Source organism: Myxocyprinus asiaticus, chromosome 12 (assembly GCF_019703515.2).
Source record: "Myxocyprinus asiaticus isolate MX2 ecotype Aquarium Trade chromosome 12, UBuf_Myxa_2, whole genome shotgun sequence".
Classification (NCBI taxonomy): domain Eukaryota; kingdom Metazoa; phylum Chordata; class Actinopteri; order Cypriniformes; family Catostomidae; genus Myxocyprinus; species Myxocyprinus asiaticus.
This window is the reverse complement of record NC_059355.1, coordinates 31,422,409-31,445,910: the sequence shown is the minus strand read 5'-3', so window position 1 is coordinate 31,445,910 and position 23,502 is coordinate 31,422,409. Positions and strand designations below refer to the sequence as shown.

At 37.6% G+C, this 23,502-nt stretch overlaps 1 protein-coding gene across 2 annotated transcripts in view; it reads right to left on the bottom strand.

Moving 5' to 3' along the window:
• Positions 1–23,502, bottom strand: part of LOC127449447 (low-density lipoprotein receptor-related protein 8-like) — a 279,198-nt gene that overhangs the window by 71,652 nt on the left and 184,044 nt on the right. For both annotated transcript variants that reach the window (XM_051712861.1, XM_051712860.1), the window contains exons 5-9: positions 16,159–16,542; positions 7,789–7,914; positions 7,158–7,280; positions 3,324–3,443; positions 1,811–1,936 (exon numbers count right to left, since the gene is read on the bottom strand). In XM_051712861.1, coding sequence (XP_051568821.1) covers positions 1,811–1,936; positions 3,324–3,443; positions 7,158–7,280; positions 7,789–7,914; positions 16,159–16,542 — 879 coding nt within the window. The remainder of the gene's footprint in view (positions 1–1,810; positions 1,937–3,323; positions 3,444–7,157; positions 7,281–7,788; positions 7,915–16,158; positions 16,543–23,502) is intronic.

Below are 23,502 nucleotides of genomic sequence, written 5' to 3'. Positions count from 1 at the left end.
TTACTCTCTGCTTTTTTTGTCAAAATGTAACTAGGCATGCATACAATACTTGCTCACATTGGATAAGCTGTTAAGAATGCCACTAATGGTGTTTGAATGCAATTTGAAATCAAGGAAATGGTCAAAAATCTACCTGTGTGGATAGTTTTTTGCTTAAACCGTTTATGACCTTATAACGGAACACCCCAATAAAGGAACACTGTTTAAGGCGTTTACATGACCACACGTTGTTGGTTTATTAAACATAATCAGTTTAAGATCGTGCAGGTAAAAGCAGCCAATAATTGTTTCCAAACAGCTTTTCCAAACACTCCCCATTGTTCACAGGTAGCAAATTCACACCATTGGTTGAGCCAGAAATTAACATGTTGGACCACTCAAACAAATCGAACAATGCTTTGAATGTGCCACTGGTTCACACTCATCAAGGAAATCAACAAGAATGGTTGTATTTGTATATTATAAAATGCTGGCTGTATGTAAAATTTAAAATGTACAATTCCAAAAATGTGAATTTGAAATTTGTATTTCGTCGCTGTCCAATGAAAAACATGTATCTCCAGTTTTGGCAATTTTGAATTTTTACTTTTTACTGATCTTAGCACACAGTCGACAAAACTATCATTCCTGCATACCATGGGCCAGACAACTTCTAAATTAAAAGTGACAGACTATGAAAAAGCAAAAATCTGATAAACTATATGCCCAAAAGTATGTGGACATCCAAACACCAAACTCATAAATGCTTGTTGATCATTTAACTATCCACCACTGGCATTAATAGGAAATTGATCCTCCCTAACAACTTCCACTCTACTTCAATAACTTACCACACAGACCTAAATGGCTACAACAAGCTTAAATACAAGAACAACAGAATGCATTATCTGAAGAGATGAATTATTTCACTAAGTTTTCAGTGAGCTGTTTAGCCCCAGGGAAAGGTTTTGTTGGCCAGCTTTACACACCGCACTTAATGACAGAGCTCCTCCAGCTGTCATGCAAGCCCATCGGGAGTGCTGGAAATGCACTGAAGTTTTACGCAGGCTGGTCAGGCAAATTGAGGACAATAAAGCCCCGCAAAAAGATGAGCTTATTAGGTTCACATTTCAAACGCAAACCATTTCACACCAACCCCATCTTATTGATAAAGCAAACAAGCAGCCTGGAATGTCTTTTGAGTAGTGAAGGATTCATTCTCTACTGAATATTCCATACTGTATTTAGAAGCAAATGTGTCTTGTGATGGAGCCTTTGAATCTCCTTAAATATTCTAATCATAAAAGCACAAATTTAAACATTTAATTATTATTTCCACTAAATTCTCAAAGATCTGTAACTTCTGTTGGTCCTCCTATTTGTTGGCAAAAATTTGCACTCCCCAAGAGCTAAATGTGAGTAAAAAGTTGCTTTAGTGAGTAAATAAAGCATAAATAAAGAGTTATTGGCCAGCTGCCAGCCAACAGAATTGCAATTTAAGAACAATATAAGTAAATTAAATAATTAAAAAAAACATTTGATTTAAGTTTAAATGTTATTTTATATATATATATATATATATATATATATATATATATATATATATATATATATATATATATTTTATTTTTTTTTTTTTTTAAGGAAATTATGCAAAATATTGTTTTATTGCTGGTGTAAAGTATATATATTTTTGGCCTGGTAACATTTCTCTATTTACCTGCCATTGGTAGGTATGGCAAAAAGTTAATTTTGGACCCTGGTAGAACGCACATAGGCACAATTGTTGTAGAGCAGCGCTGGATGGAGAAGTTGGTATGGAGTGTCTTACCCACTGCTTTGCAGGTCTTGGTAACTGGGTCCATCTCATAACCCTCATAGCATTCACATTTGTAGTCGCCTTTGAGGTTGATGCATATTTGACTGCATGCGTCAGGGTTCTCACATTCATCTATGTCTGGAAAGGAACATCAGAAAAGCATTAGTAACATGACAAAGATACACACAGAACAGGGGCTTTTGTAAGATGTCCACTGACAAGATAAATGGTGCTTGCAAACACCCTCTGGGGATTTTTCTACTATCAATTTCAAGGAGATGACACTAAGAGTACACAAATCACAGACGCTCATAATGTATGTATAACAGTGGGCTCTTGAGAAAATGGGTACAATGGTCCAGAGTCTGAAATTAACCCAGACTCAATGTGGGGCCACAAAAATGTCACTAGTGCATTCCTCTGATTTTGTTTTTTATTTTTTATCTAACAGTTAACACATTTCATAATATTCTATTCAAGGGCTGTCTAGTGATGGGTTTAGTATGGGTTTAATACTTTTGCAGACACTGTAGTGACCTGTAGCTGTAGATTCATTCTATAATCACTCTCTCAGTGGTTTGTGTTGTTGAATGTGTAGCTAATATGAAGTGTTTTTTTAAAGAAAAAAAGTGAAAATCATAAAAATGAACTCTAAAATCATTGTATGTGAAGAAAACAATCCCAATAACTCCAAAACATGAAAAGTCGATAACATAAAAATCTACTGTGAAGGTAGACAGTAGAGAGATGTATAATCTAACATTCGGAGAGGACAGTTATATTAAATGTATCCTAAAAGTGCATTCATTGTTTTATGATACAGTAAAAATACATTATTTACAGGTATTTTATGCTGATTTGGTTTGGTTTTATAGTTATAATTGTTCAGATTGTGAATTCATTTATTTAGTAAGACACAAATTTACAATCTGCTGTTTTTTTTAGAGTATAGGGAAAATGCCCAGGCAAAAGTAACAAAATGAAATATTGCCCCTTAATAATAATAATAATAATAATAATAATAAAGTTAATCTCTGACACTGCAATGGTTTCATTTCCCATTACCACAGCAACACAGTGTTGAAATCTAAGATATTAACGGACTGTGTTGATGCATTTCTGCCTTAATTGAGTAGCGTAACTATTTTGTATTTACATTTTTTTATGTCAATTTATAACATTAACATTTTTCTTACAGTATATTACCCTTGGAATTAATAATGAAAAATAAACAAATAAAAAAGCCAACACCGTTACAACAGAGTTTCAAATTCAACTTCTGAGGGAGTGACATTACATTTGGCCTCTATCTCTCTTCTGATTGCCATAATCCATGGATCTTTGTGTTTTAGATTTTGCTGTTGGAGCAAATGGGAATGCAAAAATAATATTTGCTGTGGTCTTCCATGTACCTCTATAGAAGTTTGCCCCACTATAGTTTACTTCCACATTCCAAACTCTGAAATGTGACAATGGTCCATTGTATTCAGAGGTCTGAAACTGTTACTTCTGTAGGAGGCTTTACCTCCGCAAGTCTTCTTGTCCAGCAGCTTGTAGCCTGAGGGGCATTCACACTCATAGCCGATCTGCCGGTCCTTACACATATGAGAACAGCCACCATTGTTGTTGGCACATTCATTCAGACCTACGATAGAAAAAAGAAAGGTGGTGTCAAAGGTCAGTATGCCTCGCAGGAACTGGATGGTAAGTGCCCATGGCAACCTGACAGCGCTTGGCGATGAGCAAACTATTTCTTTCTCATTTTCTCAGTTGAGTTTCAGGTTGTGCCAAGAGTTTATGAGAAAGTGATGAGGTGCGTGCAATCTTTCTGACACGCTTGCCTTAAAAGCTTGAGAAGAAACTCAGCCTGTGTGTGTGTGTGTGTGTGTGTGTGTGTGTGTGTGTGTGGCGCTTTAAAAAGAGTGACAGAGTAATTTGCTGAAGGTCTTATAAGTATTCCACTAACCAGTCTAGGGAAATTCCTAAAAGAACAGCAAATACATTTGGTGATGACTTATTTCATGATAGATGACATGGAGAAATAAATATATATCACTCTTTTATATCATCTCTACAGAAAAACAGTATGTCTCCTTTCAATGCCAAAACATGAAAATATGGTCATTATCATAATTGCAGTAGGAATATTTAACAAAGAAAACAGAAATGTGAAAATAAAAATTGAACAATTGAGGTGCTCATGTAGGTAATTCAAGTTTGAATCCAGTCTGTGGCATACCCAGTCATTGTTCCACCTTTCTCTCCCCAATTACTATCTGTCAGTCTCTATTGTATTTATCTAATTAAGATCAGTCATGTTTCTTAAAGGGTGTTTAATGAGATGCGTTCTTGAATTCAAAAACAACCAGAATAGAGCAGAACACAGGAGAGACATGTTTTAAAAGGTTTTGTTTTAGCTTGACAAGCTGTCTGGAAAATTAAATGATTCTGAAAGGAGGCTCAAAAAATATGAAGCAACAACAAAAGACGTCCACCTGAATGTGTATGGCTGTAGCAGAAATGCTTTAAAATGTATGAATTTAAAGACACAACTTTTCGACAGGGTTTTGCCATGCAACCTGTCTAACAGCTTATGCACCCCTACCAAAAACATTAAAAAAAATAAAAAATAATAATAAACAAAATAAATAAAAATCAAGATACCTCACTAATCAACTAGTTTGTTGTTGGACCTAGCGTGTGTTGATAATAATGAGTCTTGGTGTGCAACAGAACCCAGAGACACATAAACCAGCCTGACAAAAACAGACTTACAGGGTAGAGGAAGAAAGACAGGAGGAAAAAAGAAGAGAAAGAGAGTGAGAGGAAGAACAGCTGATGCTAATGCTGAGGAACAGCTGACAGCAGGAGATCAAAGAATACCACAGAAAGTTCAGATGGAATAGAGGAGAGAAAAGACAAGGTAGAATGAAAGAAGACAGGTTGAAAGAGAGGTAGAAAAAGGAGCCTGATAGTAAGAGAAAATCACACTCAAAAAGTGAGTGAGAGGGACTGCGGGCTCTATTTTAAGACCGCTACGTCTAAGACACAGTGCTATGCGATCCTTGCAAGTATGTGTTAAATCTAGATCTAAAATTAGTAGATTAAGGCCCTTGCTAGTGCCTGAATTCATGTTCACGATATTTTAATTAATGTAATTTGGAACTAGGGAGTAGAATGAGAAAGAGCAGTACACTCTCTGGGAATCAAGGAAATTGATTTTCTCCAGGCCACATATGAATCATGTATAACATGTACAGGACATGCCAGTGAATATGATAGAAGAGTAATCCTTGGCACTAGTCCTAGAGATTTAGCATGTGCAGCTGCAGTGGCCCACTTGGAGCAGGTCCAATGTGAACTGGGCTCAACAGGGGGCTGCTGTGCGCCAGGTGCCCGCTCTAATCTCATCCACTGGCAGCCACAGGGAAATTAACACCAACCTGAAGAGCCACTGTGGAACTATGTATTTTACATTAAAGATTGATACAAGGGTAAACATAAAGAGGATGAGAGGGAGAAAAGGACAGATGACAAAGAGAGAGAGGCAGAATCATAATTCTTATGGCAGTTTGATCATAATGAGCACTCTGTGAGTTGTTGGCCCTTGATCAAGTAAATCCCCTAATAAGCCAACACTGCCTATAAGCTTAAATGCCCACTAATACTTCTGTGCATGCCCATGTGTTTCCAAATGAGAGTTTGCATGATATTGCACCATTATAATCTGACTGATGTGATGACTTATTCCTGCATGGAATATGTACTCATAAAATTCTGCAGAAAGCTCCAAGAACTCTAACACCCATCATTCACATTGTTTAATCATCCTCTGCCCCTTGCATGTCTGTTCATGTAATATTTTGCCTAATTTGATATTGCTTTCACACATCAATAAGACTGTTGCACTCAAAGCTCTGTTCAACACATTTGACCATATTTAAATCCATTGTACAGATATGAAAATGTGTACAAATTCATTGTGGAGATTAATGCTGGCCTTTCAAGCATAATAGTAAAGCATAACTATATCAGCACGGCTGTGATTCGGCCGCAGAACAATAAAATAAATGAGGAAAAACTAAGGACGGCCACAAAAAAACGCATTTATGCATGGAACTACTTTCTTACGCCACGGATCAAGATCTGCTGTTGATGGTTGGAAAAATGCCCACAAGCCACCGTAACTAATTCGAAAATGTCACTTTAGAACAAGAAATGATGGATTGGGTTGTTTCTAACAAGTCATTGGAGAAACAAGGATGTGTATGTTTGTGTGTGTTTGAGAGAGAGAGAGAGAGAGAGAGAGCTTGTATGACTACCTGCGTCTGTCGCGACTCCAGTCCCAAACAGTAGTGTAGTGTTAGTCAGCTTGCTGAAGATAATGGTAACTCTAGTCAAAAACATTATATTTTCTCTGTGTAAAAATAGCCATCTGAGCAGGGGTATTCCCTGAGTATTTCGCATAGCCAGTTCAAGAGTCATTCACAATAGAATCCGTTCTCTCCTCCACCATGTTGAATATTTATATTTCATCACAACGTGGAAACTGCGGTAAAAGGTAAGTGCCTTGAGTATGTTTTTGATTACTTCATCTTTTGTGTCTCTCAGATGTAATAAGGCTTAATGCTGAAGATGTTAGTTTAACTGTATTTGCCAGCTGTAGTAGTGTAGTAGTAGTCTGAGCGATCATGGAGTGACAGACAATGCCGATGACTTCAAAGAAACTGCTCGCAACTTAACTGGCTCATAACTCATAAAAATTTTCTTTTGTCGCCACCTACTGGCTAAAATCTTTAATGTCACATTGAAAAATGAAAAGACACATACTGTTGCTCTTTTACACATCTGTGCTGCTCTTACACTTTAGTTTAGAACTCCATGAACACAAGAGCAGTGATACAAACAGTAAAGCATCCAAGTGCTGATGTTCTGTGATATCAGTACTCACGTGTCTCATCCAATCAGATTCAAGGACCGGAAATAACTGTTAAATATATATATATATTTGTTTATATATGTAGTAAAGACACCTCCGCTTAAATCTCTGCACTCTTAAAGGCACCTACACTTAAAAGGGCACCATTAGATTTGTGAACAAAAGGGGCAGGGGCTTGCGCCCCTGTAGCCCCCGTTCTGTGCACGTCAGTGCAAGTCAATACACATTATACAAGTAAAATTTTCCTTTTGCTTTGTTCTGTGTATTGTGTGTCCAAAGACGAGACCCAGGCACTTAAATGTTATGTCTCTTTCTGTTATTTACAGTCAGTTGGTGATCAAAAAAAGATAAAAAGAAACATCAGTTCTGATCAAAAAGATAAAAAGAAACATCAGTGTATTTGTGTGAATGAGAACTCACCACACTCCTTCACAGGCTCATCGGACCAGTCCTTGCAGTCTTTGAGACTGTTGCACACCTTACTGCTTTCAATACACTCTCCGCTCTTACACAGGAACTTCAGAGGACCTTCGCATTTTGTGGCTGAGAAGGACACAGTGAAGAGGAGTTCTTACACTTCATTCAGGAGCACATAAAAACAACTAACAAAATGTTTTAAGACACAAACTTAAACAGCCAAAACACAGATCTTATAAAAATAAAAATAAAGAAAATCATTCTGTTATTAATTGCTCAACTCCTAACTAACTCTAAAATCAGAGGGCACAGATTTACAGATACCAACAAAGGATGTTGATTCAAAAACAAGTTTCTACTTGTGTAAATCACATTAAGCCCTACTAGCCAGATATTGCCATGGGATAAATACAATTTTGAGGTGAGTTTGATTAAAGGTGCCACATGGGAAGTATATCGTGTGGTATATTGTAGTAGCGCATCTGATTGGTCTTAGAGTGTTTTTTTGTGGCTGTTTACTGACAGCATGATTGGGTGCACTCCACACTTTCATCTCACTCTGTTTCAGTAAAAATAATGCTGGCAGAGGGGAGAGATGAAGAGACTAATCAAAAGAGAGATTGTGGTTTCTCACTTTTGTTGATGCAGCCAGCCTCATCACTGAAATCTGGACAGTCGTGAACTTTGTTACACTGTTTAGTGCCATGAATGCAGGAGCCATCGCCACACTGAAACTCGTCAGGACGGCAGGTCAGCAGAGCTGTAAGACAGAGATTCAGGTTTAATTTCATTTCACTCGCTCTCCCCGCGGTTTTATGCAGGGATCAAGACAAAAAGTCTGTTTGCTCCATGCTAAATGTTTGTCACGACCAAATAAAGTTTACAAAACTCGCTGCAGTATGCAGAGGCACAAACAACTTCTCAAAAATGGGCAAAAAAAAGTTGTTTAATATAATTATTGTTATATTATGAGATGAGTTGTTAGAGAAATATTTCACCCAGTAATTAGCTAACATTCTGTCATCATGTCACTCTCATGTCATTCCAAGCTTGTATTTTCTTTTTTCTGTGAAACACAGGAGATTCGAGACAGAATGTTCAAACAGCTCTTTTCCCTACAATGAAAGTGGATATTAATTTGCACTATCAAGCCCCAAAAAAGGAAGTGCACTTTATTTAATGTTTTCCTCTGCTGAGACTCCAAAATAGACTAATAGACTTTTTATTGTGTTTTTATTTATTTATTTATTTTTTGGTCATTTTAGAGCTTGGCATTATAAATCACCATTCACTTTCATTACATGGAAAAGAGCAGCTCGGAGATTCTGCATCACAGTTCCTTTTGCATTTTATGGAAGATAATACAGGATGGAACAACATTAGAGTGAGTAAATGTTGACAAAATGTTCATATTTAGGTGAACTATCCATTTTAAGGTGTCAGATAAGAACAAGCATGAGAGTAAAGCATCTCACCATCACACAATTTCATGCTGATCACCCATCTAACCCTTCCATATTGTCTGTGTAAGCTTTAGTTATAGGACAGCAAATAGTTTTGACTTTTACCTGCTGTCAGATCTCAAGGCAATATCTGTTTGCAATTGTTACCTCCAAAAAAGTCCAAAACACTCAAAACAACCAACTCAAGGGCATAAGGGAACACAATTAAGAAAGAGAAAATGTGCTGGTTAGGCAAAGAAAGGTCTTTTAATTTTTCATATTCATCTCTTTAAATCCCTTTAATCTTTCATACGGTGTACTTTAGAGAAGCTGCAGAGGGCGAACATACAGCAAAATCAATTTCAGCACAACATAGCAACTCTCACACCAGTTTGCTTCTATAACTCAGAACTACAGGCACATACACACAAAAAGAGTTTTGCAACACAAAATGTGTGCACACAGGCCGAGTACATTTATTGTTAATTGCTTTAATATAGCATAAAAATACAAATACTAGATTTCATTAATTTCTCCATATTGTCAAATTTAACCTAGAATTCTTTGCAATAAAAAAAATTAACACAAAAAAATTAAATTGAAAAAATATTTTTTGCATGCTGAAAAAATAAATGAGCAAGCACTCACACCACTTAAGTTGCTAGGCAACACACACATGACACCAACAAGCAATGCTGGGTAGTAATGTATTACACGTAACCTGGATTACAAAAATCAATTACCTGTAATTGGATTAAAATGCTTTTAAAACTTACCTTTCTATGGCTTACATTATTATAATCAAGCAATGTCTGTAAATTTATCATAATTCACTGATACCCCTAACTCTTCTTTTTTTCAATCTTTTAAATTTTTTCTGGCAACCTGCCACTGATATACTGTATGGTTGGTAAGTCTTAGAGACCCTGTTTAAACATGGCATTAAGATGTGTTTCAGGTGATCCAATCACAAGTGTTCAGCGCTAAATAAGGTGTAAATGGGTTCTAAAACGTTTTGTGTTTGGACCACACAAAAACACATATGGAGGTAGTCAAAAACACGTGACCCCATTGCATTTGAGGTGTAAATGCTAATCTGTCCTGATGCATCCCAGAAAGCAGCAAAGCACCACTCCTCACCTGTCAACCGCTGCACTTTGCTGGTTTCGTGCAAGTTTTAAAGGAAATGGTCTGATCTGAAAATTTGAAAAAGTAAATACATATACCTGTATGAAAACTTCACAGATCTTCATCAGTGTGTCTGATATCAACATGCAGGGACACAGATGACAAGCGTGCACATCTGAAGCTCAGTTAATACAGGTACTTTGCTAAAATAACAGATAATTCGAAATGTTGAAATTGTGCTTAGATTAAATTTCAGCCAAATCTGGGAGAAACAGTGTGACGATTTATTCGTGTTTTCTTTGTCTTTTCTGACTTTTTTTGCAGTTTGTTATCATGGTGTTGTTACACAATGACAGTGATTGATGTATGTTGTCATGAAATCAGAGACCTACCCCTCGAAATCCGAGCACCAGTGGTCACAGGGGACGCATTTGAGGGACCAGGTGTAAACAGCCGTGTGTATCGTTTGACCACATGTGATCGGTTCACTCGAGATTCATCTTAATACCAGGTGTAAACAGGGTCCGAGTGATTTCGGAAGACAGAAGGAGGTTGTGGAATTGCACACACAGACCTGATACTAGCCAATAGCCAGGGGCTATTATTACACTGAAGATGGAGCAGTCTCGCTCAGCATTTGACCACTCGATTTACAAAATCGCACATTACTGTGCAATGGAAACTCTGACTTACAAAACTTAATATCCTGTCCACTGCAAATTATTCCATGTCAAATCAAAAGAACCATTTTGAGGTGTGCTTGCAGGTTTTCTCATCATTGCATTTTTAGATTGCATATGACTCTGTGTCATTTAAGCATGTGTCGCTATGTCTTTTAAAGGGTTTTGCCTATCAAATGAATTAAAATGCACAAATATACATTGCCGCATTTTACTAATATAATCCATACATAATTGCCGAACCGACTGCATTAGTCAGTAAAGTTAGTTTTAGTGTTGCGAATTGCTTTTGTACTCCGCTTCAAAGATGTAAATGAATTAACTTTTCATTTTGAGAATGTTTTTGTAATGTTGCTTCACAATATAACTGCTCTGATATGTTAGCACACATGGACGGTTTTTGTAATGCTGAAATTGCTGGAGTAAGACCATGTTTTTTTAAACTTGCCCCTGTCTATAATCTTTTTAACTCTCCCATAAGAAATGCATGTTAAACTCAAACATATTTGAGTCTGTCTTTGATGGAGGGCCTAGAACTTTATCAGCATCATAGGGGAAAACATGCAAATCTCTTCATATTTTTACACCATATGAATACATTTGCAATCCATGCTTATGAATTTGTGGACAAAAGCACCACTCAAATATTTAGACCACGCCTTCTCATAACGAATAATTATGCAAGTAACTAAAATACACGTTAAAAATAAATTCTCTGAAAAACCTAAATATCTTATGCAGTGTTGTTTCTAAAACAAGATCAATCAAACTGATCTTGTTTTAAGGATTTTTAGATATTTTTACAGGAAAACAATACAAAAATTATTATCAAGAATACGATTTTTGCCCTAATATCAAAGGTTTTACTAGAAAAAAAGAAATTATGATCCAACATGAATTTTCTTGATAAATAAATATGATGGTGCCTGGTAACATAGCATGTAAACTGGCTAGAAATAGCATTTTAGCTTAGCGTAAAGCTGACAATTTACACAAGGTTTATTTCTATTTCTTCTGCTCCAAACTTACTTCAAACGTATTTCTCTGTCTGCTCGTATGAATGTAACACATCATAAGAAAGTGTTTCACCGTTGTTCAAATACACATTGGATCACATCATTTATATGTATAAATGTTTTCCATCTGAAAGGACTAAATATTAAATGAAACAAATGACAATAAAATGCAAAGTAATCTCTTCAGTAATCAAAATACTTTTTGAATGTAACTTTATTCTAATTACCAATGATTTAAATTGTAACTTTAGTGGAATACAGTTACTTATATTATGTATTCTAAATACGTAATCCCGTTACATGTATTCCGTTACTCCCCAACCCTGTATATCACACAATTTAATATAGTAAATAACAGAAATATTAAATTGCTAAAAATAATAAACTCTTATTTAGCACTATATTTACTCAATTTCACACTAAACTTTGCCAAAAATTTATATTGTATTTTAAATGGTAGATAGCAGTTTGATTTCTGTTTAGTCATCAAATTTTAGTAATTTATTTGCACATGAAAAAATTGTTAATATATTAGAATGAAGGAAATAACAGTACACATAGTAGTCCAGCAACCATCGACGGCATGTCCATGTTAGCAATCGCATTTTCTCAAAAAATACAGAATCAAACCAAATGCACATACATAGTGAATAAGGCATTTACTCATAGCACACGTGAAGCGCTTTTACTTTGAAGTTGCTCTCACACATTCGTGCGGATCCAGCATGAGTAGCAATCACCTGACAGTTTAAACGGCCTGGATTGCCTGTTTGGATTGCCATGGACTGACCATCATGATTTGTGAATCAGAGGAACTTTTGATCCTGATCCTGAAGTTTTGATTCTGGCTGATAGAATACGCGCTTCAGCGGAAGATATTAGATGAGCGCTCAACGGGAAGAAAACGCTGGATTTTCGTGAGGTTCGTGAATTACATCTTTTTAAATTAGATAACTGCATATTTGCAGACCGTATATAATAGAAGCTTTTTTGATATTTGCCTTTTATAATTAGAAAAGTTATAGGGAACTGTTGGGGAGAGGCTGTTAGAATACGTGCTTCAGAGGAAGAGTTATGAGCATTCTACAGGATGCTGGATCTGCTCAAGTTGTGAAAGGCTGCTTTACTTCATCTGTTTAAACGAGATATGCGCATATTTTCAGATGGTATATAATATTAGTTTTATTGATATTTGCCTTTCTATCATTAGACAAGACAGTTAAAAGTTACAGGGAACTTTTGCGGAGAGAGAGGGAGAATGAAACAGGTGAGAACTTTAACATTATTAGCTCAAATGCGTCTGCCGCGGCTCTTATATACGGATCATTTAAACGAGACTGTGTTGCACACCGGTCTATTATTGTAATAACACGACCGGCACGTAACAACAAAATGAACCGTGACTGGTTGTTTACATGTCTTGCTTCACATGCAAGCAGGCGACTTTCGGCACTCTCAAGAAACAAATCGGCCAAAAGGGAAAATTTATCGGCTGATGCCGATAATTAACAAATTTCAAATATCAGCAGATGGCGATATATCGGTTGACCACTATTATCAATACTCATATTTTGATCCATTAAGTAAGTTTTATTTAATGCATTTAAGCAACATTATGTCAAAATGGTATATATAATCGTACTCAACTTCATGTGACCAAAAAAAAAAAGACTTAGGTCAGAGGTAATCCACAAATAATCCAAAAGGATTCCATTTAGATCACCTACAAATTACAGGTAATTTGTAATCAATAATTTAATGTAATTCAGAAGCAATCTCCCCAGCACTGCCAACAAGTGCCAGGACAATGTTTTCAGCTGCAGGTTTTATACACTATATTGCCAAAAGTTTTCGCTCACCCATCCAAATAATTGAATTCAGGTGTTCCAATCACTTCCATGGCCACAGGTGTATAAAATGAAGCACCTAGGCATGCAGACTGCTTCTACAAACATTTGTGAAAGAATGGGCCGCTCTCAGGAGCTCAGTGAATTCCAGCATAGTATTGTGATAGGATGCCACCTGTGCAACAAGTCCAGTCGTGAAATTTCCTCGCTACTAAATATTCCACAGTCAACTGTCAGTGGTATTATAACAAAGTGGAAGCGATTGGGAATGACAGCAACTCAGCCACGAAGTGGTAGGCCACGTAAAATGACAGAGCGGGGTCAGTGGATGCTGAGGCGCATAGTGCGCAGAGGTCGCCAACTTTCTGCAGAGTCAATCGCTACAGACCTCCAAAGTTCATGTGGCCTTCAGATTAGCTCAAGAACAGTGCGTAGAGAGCTTCATGGAATGGGTTTCCATGGCTGAGCAGCTGCATCCAAGCCATACATCACCAATTGCAATGCAAAGTGTCGGATGCAGTGGTGTAAAGCACGCCGCCACTGGACTCTAGAGCAGTGGAGACGTGTTCTCTGGAGTGACGAATCACGCTTCTCCATCTGGCAATCTGATGGACGAGTCTGGGTTTGGCGGTTGCCAGGAGAACGGTACTTGTCTGACTGCGTTGTGCCAACTGTGAAGTTTGTTGGAGGGGGATTATGGTGTGGGGTTGTTTTTCAGGAGCTGGGCTTGGCCCCTTAGTTCCAGTGAAAGGAACTCTGAATGCTTCAGCATACCAAGAGATTTTGGACAATTCCATGCTCCCAACTTTGTGGGAACAGTTTGAGGATGGCCCCTTCCTGTTCCAACATGACTGCGCACCAGTGCAGCAAAGCAAGATCCATGGAAAGACATGGATGAGCGAGTTTGGTGTGGAAGAACTTGACTGGCCTGCACAGAGTCCTGACCTCAACCCGATAGAGCACCTTTGGGATGAATTAGAGCGAAGACTGCGAGCCAGGCCTTCTCATCCTACATCAGTGTCTGACCTCACAAATCCGCTTCTGGAAGAATGGTCAAAAATTCCCATAAACACACTCCTAAACCTTGTGGAAAGCCTTCCCAGAAGAGTTGAAGCTGTTATAGCTGCAAAGGGTGGGCCGACGTCATATTAAACCCTATGGATTAAGAATGGGATGTCACTTAAGTTCATATGCGTCTAAAGGCAGATGAGCGAATACTTTTGGCAATATAGTGTATGTTCAATCAAAAATATGTTCATTTCCTTACGCCTCTTGGAGACACAAATCTTTGAAATGTTTCATTAATTTACATTCACACTGACTGATTCCAAGAATCTGTTGCATCGTTTCTACTGGAACCGAAGGAAATCAAATTAATTTCACATAGCAGTTAGGTCTGGTCCTCTAATCTGATTGGACGAGCGGCATTTCAAGAGTGCTGAGATTTAGTATAACAGCAGTAGGATGCTTTACTTGTCTGTGTTTGCACAGTTCCAGACAGGCTGTCAGTCTGTGCATTGCTCAGCGACACACAACAGTTGATTCTGCTTTGACTTCTTGTGGAACAATTTTCAATGGCGGAGCAAAAATAGACAAAATAACTATCCAAAGTGTGTCTAAAATGTAAGTTATTCAATATTACCTAGTTGTTTATAGTACTGTTGTATAAAACGGCGCTCTTGCATATGTGTTATTGCGTAAAAATTTAGCAATGAGTATATTAGCAATTTAGAGTTATTTCAGGTGCACTGTTAAAAAAGCTGCAATTTTTGATGATTTAGAGTGCTTTGTGTACCACTTTAAACAAAATCAATATGCTGACCTTTTCAAAAAGTATGCATAACACCCACAAAAATGAATTTACAGTATGTTGACATGAGTGCAATGCATTTAACACAATTAGGAGAAATAAACAACAGGGGACTGATTCAAAATGAACTCAACATTTTCCATGAGCATACCATGTGGTTTACTGCTTTTCTAGGACGTGACGGTAATTTAGAATGAAAATAATGATAAGAACAGCATGCATAGAGCATTAAGGAGGGCATGTAATGCAGCCAAGTGGTAAAATTGATTATTAATGCAATTAATTAAGTTATTCACCACACAGCAAGCCTCTCCAATGTAAATACCTTGGTTACATGTGCATGACAATGATAACAGAGTCATCAGCAGGGTCAGAATTTAACCAGGGCTTGGGCAAAAACACCACTCAAAGTGACAAAATGCTCCAGATATTTAAAACGTGAATTTCTTTGTTTTTTAATCCAGGCCTGTCTAGTTATGGGTTTAATGTTTCTGCAAACACTATAGTCACCTATAGCTGTCATATATCTGTATTTGTTGTTTAAGAGGTGTGTGTTGTTGAATGTGTTGCTCATATGAAGTGATTTCTGATGAAAAAAACTAAAATAAGCTCTGAAAACACTAGAAGTGAAGAAAACACTCCCAACAAAACAAAAACTTTGCAAAACAGTAAAAAATCCTTCCATAACATTAAACATTAGAGAGTTGTATAATCAAACATACTGGCATTATAAAATGTTATTGTATCTTATATATATATATATATATATATATATATATATATATATATATATATATATATATATATATATATATATATATAAATGTTTTGTAGCAGTGTTTTTTGAGTTATATCTTATTTAAAGATACTTATTTATTTGACATTGACATTATTTGTTTTTTTTAATTAACAGCAATAATTGTTCAGATAGAGAATTTATTTCAATTTATTGATTCAATAGAAGCATTTTATATAAATGGACTGTTATTCTATGCCCTAAATATTGCCCCTAAATAAAAAAGTTAACTTCTGACACTGGTCATCAGCATTAAAAAACATTATAGTATTCTTGTACACTTACGACAGTTGGCCTCGTCAGACTTGTCTTTGCAGTCTGCATCTCCATCACATTTCCAGTTGAGGTGAATGCACTCTCCACTCCTGCAGCGGAACTCTCCCGCAGGGCAGTGGGACTTCTGAGGTTCCGTCCTGCGACTACACCTCTCCAGAGACTCATCCGACTTGTCCCTGCAGTCGGGGTCTCCGTCGCAGCTCCACGGTGCTGGGATACACTCCGAGTCATTGCAGCGGAACTCGTGCGGGCCGCAGGTGCTGGCGGTGGCCGCTGTGCACTTCTCCTCATCACTGCCATCACCACAGTCATCATCCCCGTCGCAGACGAAGGTGGGAGCCACGCACAGACTGTTACGGCACTGAAACTCTTTAGCCGGACAGGCCTTGGCATCTGGAAGGAAAGAGGAGGGGAGTTTATTCAAACAGAGTCATACACCATGAAGGCCTTACAAAACTCAGACATACAATGCAATAAAACATTATCAGTTTTTCAATCAGAGAGAATAGAGCTTCATTCAGTTTGTAGTCTGGAAGAGATTTCGCATTTTCGAGCCATATGGGGTTCCCTCAAGAATTGCAAATGGGTTTTTAGAATAGCGGTTTTCATTTTATGAGTAAAATAAGGTCTGTGGTAAATATTACATAAAGAGACTTTCAGGTTTTCTCTACAACATAAATTACACAATGTTACTGTAACAGTATATGGATGGGCAAGGAAGAGGCGGGAACCGGCTGAACAATAAACACATTTCTAATGAGAAACTCAACTTAAAACAAACGTAAACAAACACAGACACATATGCAATGCAGCCGCCTGCGTCTCTCTCTCTATCCCGAACCGGCGTCTCCGGCTGCCCCTTAACCCTCCTCCCTCCTGGGTTTCGGCACCACTGTAACAGTTCAAGGACAGACAAGGAGGAGGCGGAAACCAGCTGAACAGTCAACATAAAGGTTTAATGATATAAATGAACTTAAAACAACATAAAACATAAACGAACTGACACACACACAGCGCGGCCGCGTGATTCTCTCTCTCTCCCCAACCGGCATCTCCGGCTGCCCCTTATCTTGCTCTCCCGCTGACCAGCTGATTCAGCACCAGGCATGCTCCATTACAGCCCGGCCATGCCCTCCTCCTCGTCACACTCCTCCCCTGCCCGATTCGGGCCGGGGCGCCACCATTCTGACTAACTCCCCCCTCATCTCTGGAGAGGAGACGCACCCTTAGGGCCGTTCTGTATGCCGGTGGTCCACCCCGCCTCCTGTGAACCTGGGGAAGAGACAAGGGGAGGTGTGGGGAGAGGGAAAGGGCGAGCAGAGTCACAAAGAGAGAGAGAGAGAGAAGAATTTGCTCGCCGGCTCCCGGACACACTGTCGCCCGGTCCTCAACCGCTCCTCCGCCCTCTGGCGGACGCCAGCTCGCTCCTCCCCCGGCGGACGGCAGAAAGTCCTCCGTCCCCAGGCAGATGGTCGCGGCTGCTCCTTATTTCGCTCTCCCACTGATCAGCTAATTCAGCGCCGGCCATGATCCATCACGGCCTGGCCACGCCCTCCTCCTCGTCACAGTTACATCTCCAACGTGAATTTTGAAGCTGTGGGAAATTTGCATAATAAGGACTACAACTACCACAAGGATCTGAGTTCACATGCTTAATGAATCAGACATCTTTTGTAGTCCATATGCAGCAACTTGTTAGCAACTTATGTTCCCTATTGTTATGTTCGAGTCGTATTGAAGCGCTTAAAAGTTAAAAATGATGAAAAACTCATCTAAATCTTGTATTTGGTCAAAATGCCTTTAGATTCTCCACAACAAAAAAAGTAATAAAAATGTCTTACATTTTTATGATACTTGTTTTGGGTTTTTTGGGTGATTACTAGGGCATTATAACGGTATTACTAAATGGTTGCAAGATGGCTGCTTATTAGCCCTACCTGATCCCTAGATATGCATAGGGACCTTTTCAGTGGAATTCTATGGGATTTTCTGCAAATTATTCGTCTGCCAGTGAAACGTTTATATTCTGAAATAATATTTTTTAATTAATAGCATGATTCTGTATTTGTATCAAAGAGATAAATCTTGTAAGTATTCTGATTATCTTTTTTTTTTTTTTTTTACTCAAAATGAAGGTTTTACTACTGTTAAAGTATTGTTCCACCATTAACAAACATTCTAGGTGGCGCTCTTTTCAGATGAAAAGCTATTTTAAAAAAGCATTGTGTTTTGTTTGAAAAACAAACCTATAGAATGGCAATGTTCATGTTTAGAATCAAAAGGGAGGTGCTGTATATCTACTGTACTCTACCAGGTCTTTTTTGACCCAGACAAAACAGCTGTTTGGAATTTTTTCTCAAAACAGAAGAGTTAAAAGTACAAAACATCACATTTGAGGTAGGACTCTGTGCCATTTATGTTGCAGAGCAAAACATCAAAAGTCTCTTCAAGTAATTTTAACCACAGGCATTATTTTATCCATAAATTTAAAACCGCTTTTCTAAAAACCCACTGGAAATTCCAGAGGGAGGATATCATGGTGAATTGGCCTTCCGGGTTGGCCTACAAATTGACATCATGACTGAACAGCTCTATCACATCTAATTCATCCAAGGAGAAAAAGACAGGAAAATGAGGCATGAGGTAAAATTACAGTAAATTGACTGAATCAGACTTTGAGTAATTCTCACTGGAGGTTTATGGCAAATGTAGCACTGGCACTGAGCCATTCTGTGCTGCTGTCTGCTCAATGACCTCACTGATTCAACTGTGTTTCGGGTCACCTGAGGTTCACACTTAAGCCCCACAATGGCGACAGACACTAAAAGGGCTTAACTGTGCTGTAGCAAGCGGCTGTCCATTCTTTAATGGGGTCACCCACCCTACCGGAATGAGCGTCCTGAAGTGCTGTACAGCGACTGGGCATTACATTCATGGGGGCTAGTTTTGTAAAAGGATTTGAAATGGTTTATATGAATGTGAGCTTGTTTGAGCGAATAGGAAAAGAGAGGAAATGATCCTAACTGTTGGTGACTTTGCATCAATATGCAAACTATTTTCAAAGAGCAACTAGGGCTCATAAAACACTTTCACCTTCAAAATGGTAACATTATCAACATTGTATTGCCTGGACTCAAAATCAATGTTATTTGTGCTGTTCACAGAAAGGTCATTCTCATTGTTCATTGCACTTTAGCTGATTTGTATTTCATATTTTTGCCACCTACACTCAGTGCTTTTATAGCCAATTATAATAACGGACTATATGATATACTGTTAATTTTATTTTTGGCAAAACTGATTCGCTATCAAGCATCTAATTGGCTAAAATAAACAAATCAAAAGCATTTATTAGGAAAGAACCTCAGTACCTGCTGTCAGCCACTCAAAGGTCTCTTCAATGATTATTAAATAGTCATGGTGAAAGGGAAAAATAACATACAGTATCAAGCTGAAAAAAGGCTTGTTATCTTCTGACAACTTTGACATTGGTGTGGAAATTCTTCATCAAATACAGATTGATGCTATCTATGCTACATTTCTCTACTCACAAGGTCAAGGAAGACATCAAACATAGCATGTTTTTAATAGAAGGAGTGATTGGGTCTTGCTTGTGTGTATAGCGTATGGGATGGAAGGTTGTGTTTGCTCTAAGCAAGGGGGTATTGGATTGGCTGACACTGCTTTTCTCTAGAGGGACAAGAAGTGCAGGAATGGAAATGAAAAGGTGCTCATCCTGTGATGCAGACACCAGCTTAAAACAACATGCTCTCAAAGACCAACAGAACACATACATGTACAGCCTTATGATACATCAGTGCACAAAGACAATACTGCCACATTCCAGATAGAATGTAAATCAAACCAACCAGCTCAGAGTCAGCTCAGAGTCACAACAGTCTGTTTTTACTGAACGTAATTTCTTAACTCACTGAAAGCTGCATATGGCCATACATGTTCTCCGACAAGCCTGGATGGAATAAATACACAATCACAGACTTTCACAAGGTAAAGTTAATCCTTGAATCACATCACATCCATTCATTTTGGAACCTTGTGCATTTTCTCCCTTGGTTTGTTTTGTATACATGAACACGGCAATCTCACTCCGATCCGCACCAAAACAATCGGTCCGAGACCACCTGGACGGAGAAGAAATTTGTAGGTCAGCTCATCACTGTACTTCATCATCAAAATGTGGATATAGCCTTTTTGCAGCTATATTAGAAATAGATCGATCTTCACAATCGCTTCTCTTTTTTTGATAGTGGCAAAACAGACACAGGTAGGATGACATAAGCACATTTTTTACAGATAAAAACATAAGGTTATATTGGGAAAGGTAGAAATCCATTTAATGTTATAGAGACATAAAAGAGCACATTGCAGATAGAATGCACACGCAACTCAGAGCCAGACTGACTTTCGTCATTCAATGGCTGCTAATATATATCTGTGCTATGTGAATTTTGATGGTATCTCCTTGTAAAGGACAGGGACGATGGTGAATAGAATTTAAAGAGCGGAAAGGAAAAGCTCAAAGCAGGTCAGTTGAATCCCACAGACCAACTTCAACTACTCATTCCTCAATGCAACAACAGACAGATAGTAGATAAGGCTTTACATTACCAAGATCTCTGTGACCTTGAACCACACACAGGCAAACAATAGAGAGCAGAAAAATCTTTAGTGGAACTGAATGTAAAAGGAAGTAGATTTATTCCATTTTGCTGTAACAAAAAAGCAATAAATGCACATATATTAAATAGTACAATATAGTATTATAATAGTAGAATTTGTGCGTTCTGTAAAATTTGTATGTTCATATTATGCAAGGAGAAGTGCGTAATTATTCTGTGACTAGCTGGAAACCAATGGAATCAATTTACTAATTGCTTACTTAGTTGTCTCAAAATGTTAAAGGAATGTTCCGGGTTCAATACAAGTTAAGCTTAATCAAAAATATTTGTTGCACAATGTTGATACACTCAAAAATAATTTAAACTCATCCTCAATTTATAAAAAAAAAAAAAAGGCAAAGTTTGCGGTTACAGTATGGCACTTACAACGGAAGTACATTGGGCCAGTACATAAATGCTAAAATACACACCATTTCTAAAGTATATCCACAGAATGTTAACATTCTACATATTAATATAATTTTAGTGTGATAACCTTATCTGTTTAAATTTATATCCATTGAAACAACTTTGTTGTTATGAAGTAATACCGGTAAACACTGTATTCCCGGTAAGCGATTTATCTCACGAAAATCATGTAGAACAGAGTTTTTATCACACTAAAACCATTTTAACATGCATAATGTTTACATCTTGTAGCTATACTTTTGAAAGAGTGTGTATTTTAGAGTTTTAGTACTGGTCCTATTCACTTCCACTCTAAGTGTCTAACAAACCTAGCCATTTTTTTAAATAAACAAAGGATGAGTTTACATTTTTTTCTGCTGTAATCAACATTATGCCACACATGCTGTTGACTGAGCTTAACTTGTATTGAACCCAGAACATTGCTATAAACTGGGATAGGAGCATTTAACATTAAAAAAAAAAAAAAAAAAAAAATTGTAGACCTTTAAAAGCAATGTATAAGATGGTTAATACACCCCTTTCCATAGAGGGAACTCCTTCAGCACCATACTTACTAACAAAATATTACACACAATTTCAATGACCATCCCCGATCGCTCAAAACAATCCACCAGGGACAGCTTAAACTCTGAGACTCATGCTACACCAGGAAAATGCCCTGCGGCACTCAGTCAGCACAGAGTTAATGGTACGTTCATCGTTGTCCTCCATCAGCCCGTAATATTATAGTATCTCTTTTGAGAGAGACTGCTCTCCTCTAGGGAAAGAGGGACTATAACCATTATGTACTGAGTTGAGGAGATAAGATGCCACAAACATACTGAGGCAGCTAAAGACTGCGGTACTTTGGGCTAGTTTCTTATTATGAAACTCTTCCCAGTGCTGACAACAGTGCCAGTGGGCACAATGTAAGGAAATGAGGATTTAGCATTTTTTAAGAGGACAAGGAGTTAAGTGAATTTCACGAAAACATGTCAGAGTAACATTTCAGTATAAATACTTTACAACTTAAATAATATATCTTTTCTTTCACAATTACAGTAATTAGAATGATATATTTCTAGAAATAGAAATATATATATATATATATATATTTCTTTCTTTGGATTTTGGGGTGAAATATGACCCAACTCATTATAGTTCATGGCAGTCATTCTGTACGCCCTTAACATGGTTCATCATGGTTCAGCTTGGGGATTAGAAGGAAAAATACGTTAGTACACCTTTAATTTAACTTCATGTGGTAACATCTAATTTAAATGGTTTTATTCAAGTCAAATAAATAAATAAATAAATATGACTGAAATAACTTAAATAGACTTACACCAATGAAGCCTATATATTAAAATAAATAATAATAATAATAAAAAAAAAATCAATTCACAATGTAAAACATCAAAAAAATGTGTTGAAGTGCTTTCAATATAGCACAGGTTGAACAGAATATACAAATCACTCCTTTTTGTTTTTATCAGCATTTTCCATACTGTCCCAACTTTTTCGGAATTGCGGTTGTATTTGTATGGGCCAGATCAGGTAGAAATATTACCTCAAGGTAACAACTAGACAGGTTGTCTTTTCACTGTGGAAATGACTGACAGACGGCGAGTTGAAATGGTGCAAACAGCTAATATCTAGTAGGGGAAATGATTGACCCCTCTGTTCAACAAATTCATTTAAAGCACTGAACTCTGGACAAGTCCAATTACAGCATGCCTGCAGCTGTTTGTGGCATTTTCACACCTGCTGAAGTGCAGCTCTATCTTGACCAGGGACAGGAGCATTATCTCTGGGTGGATTAGCAAATGGCAGTACAGATGAAAGAGAAATATAAGGCTACTGTCAGGGGATATGAGGGGTTCAGCATAACGTCTGGCATTACACGGGTGCAAACAGCTCAGCGTATGCAACTGTGTGCTGAGTACAGCCAGTATTCCCAAACAGGCAGTGCAGTTATTCCCACATAACAAACTGACTTGTAAAAAAAGGGCAAGAGCGTCTCTGTACAGATCACATGGCATGTGCATACAAATTATTCTATCACAGAATAAAACAATACAACATTAAAGTGGTGTTGAAGTTACAACCTGCAGAGTTAAAAGGGTTAGTTCACACAAAAATGAAAATTGTCATATCATTCCAAATGCATACAAGTTTATATCTTTCATGAAATTCAAAAAGGAGATGTTAGGCATAATGTAAGGGACTGACAGCCTCAGACACCCTTCACTTTCATTGTATGGAA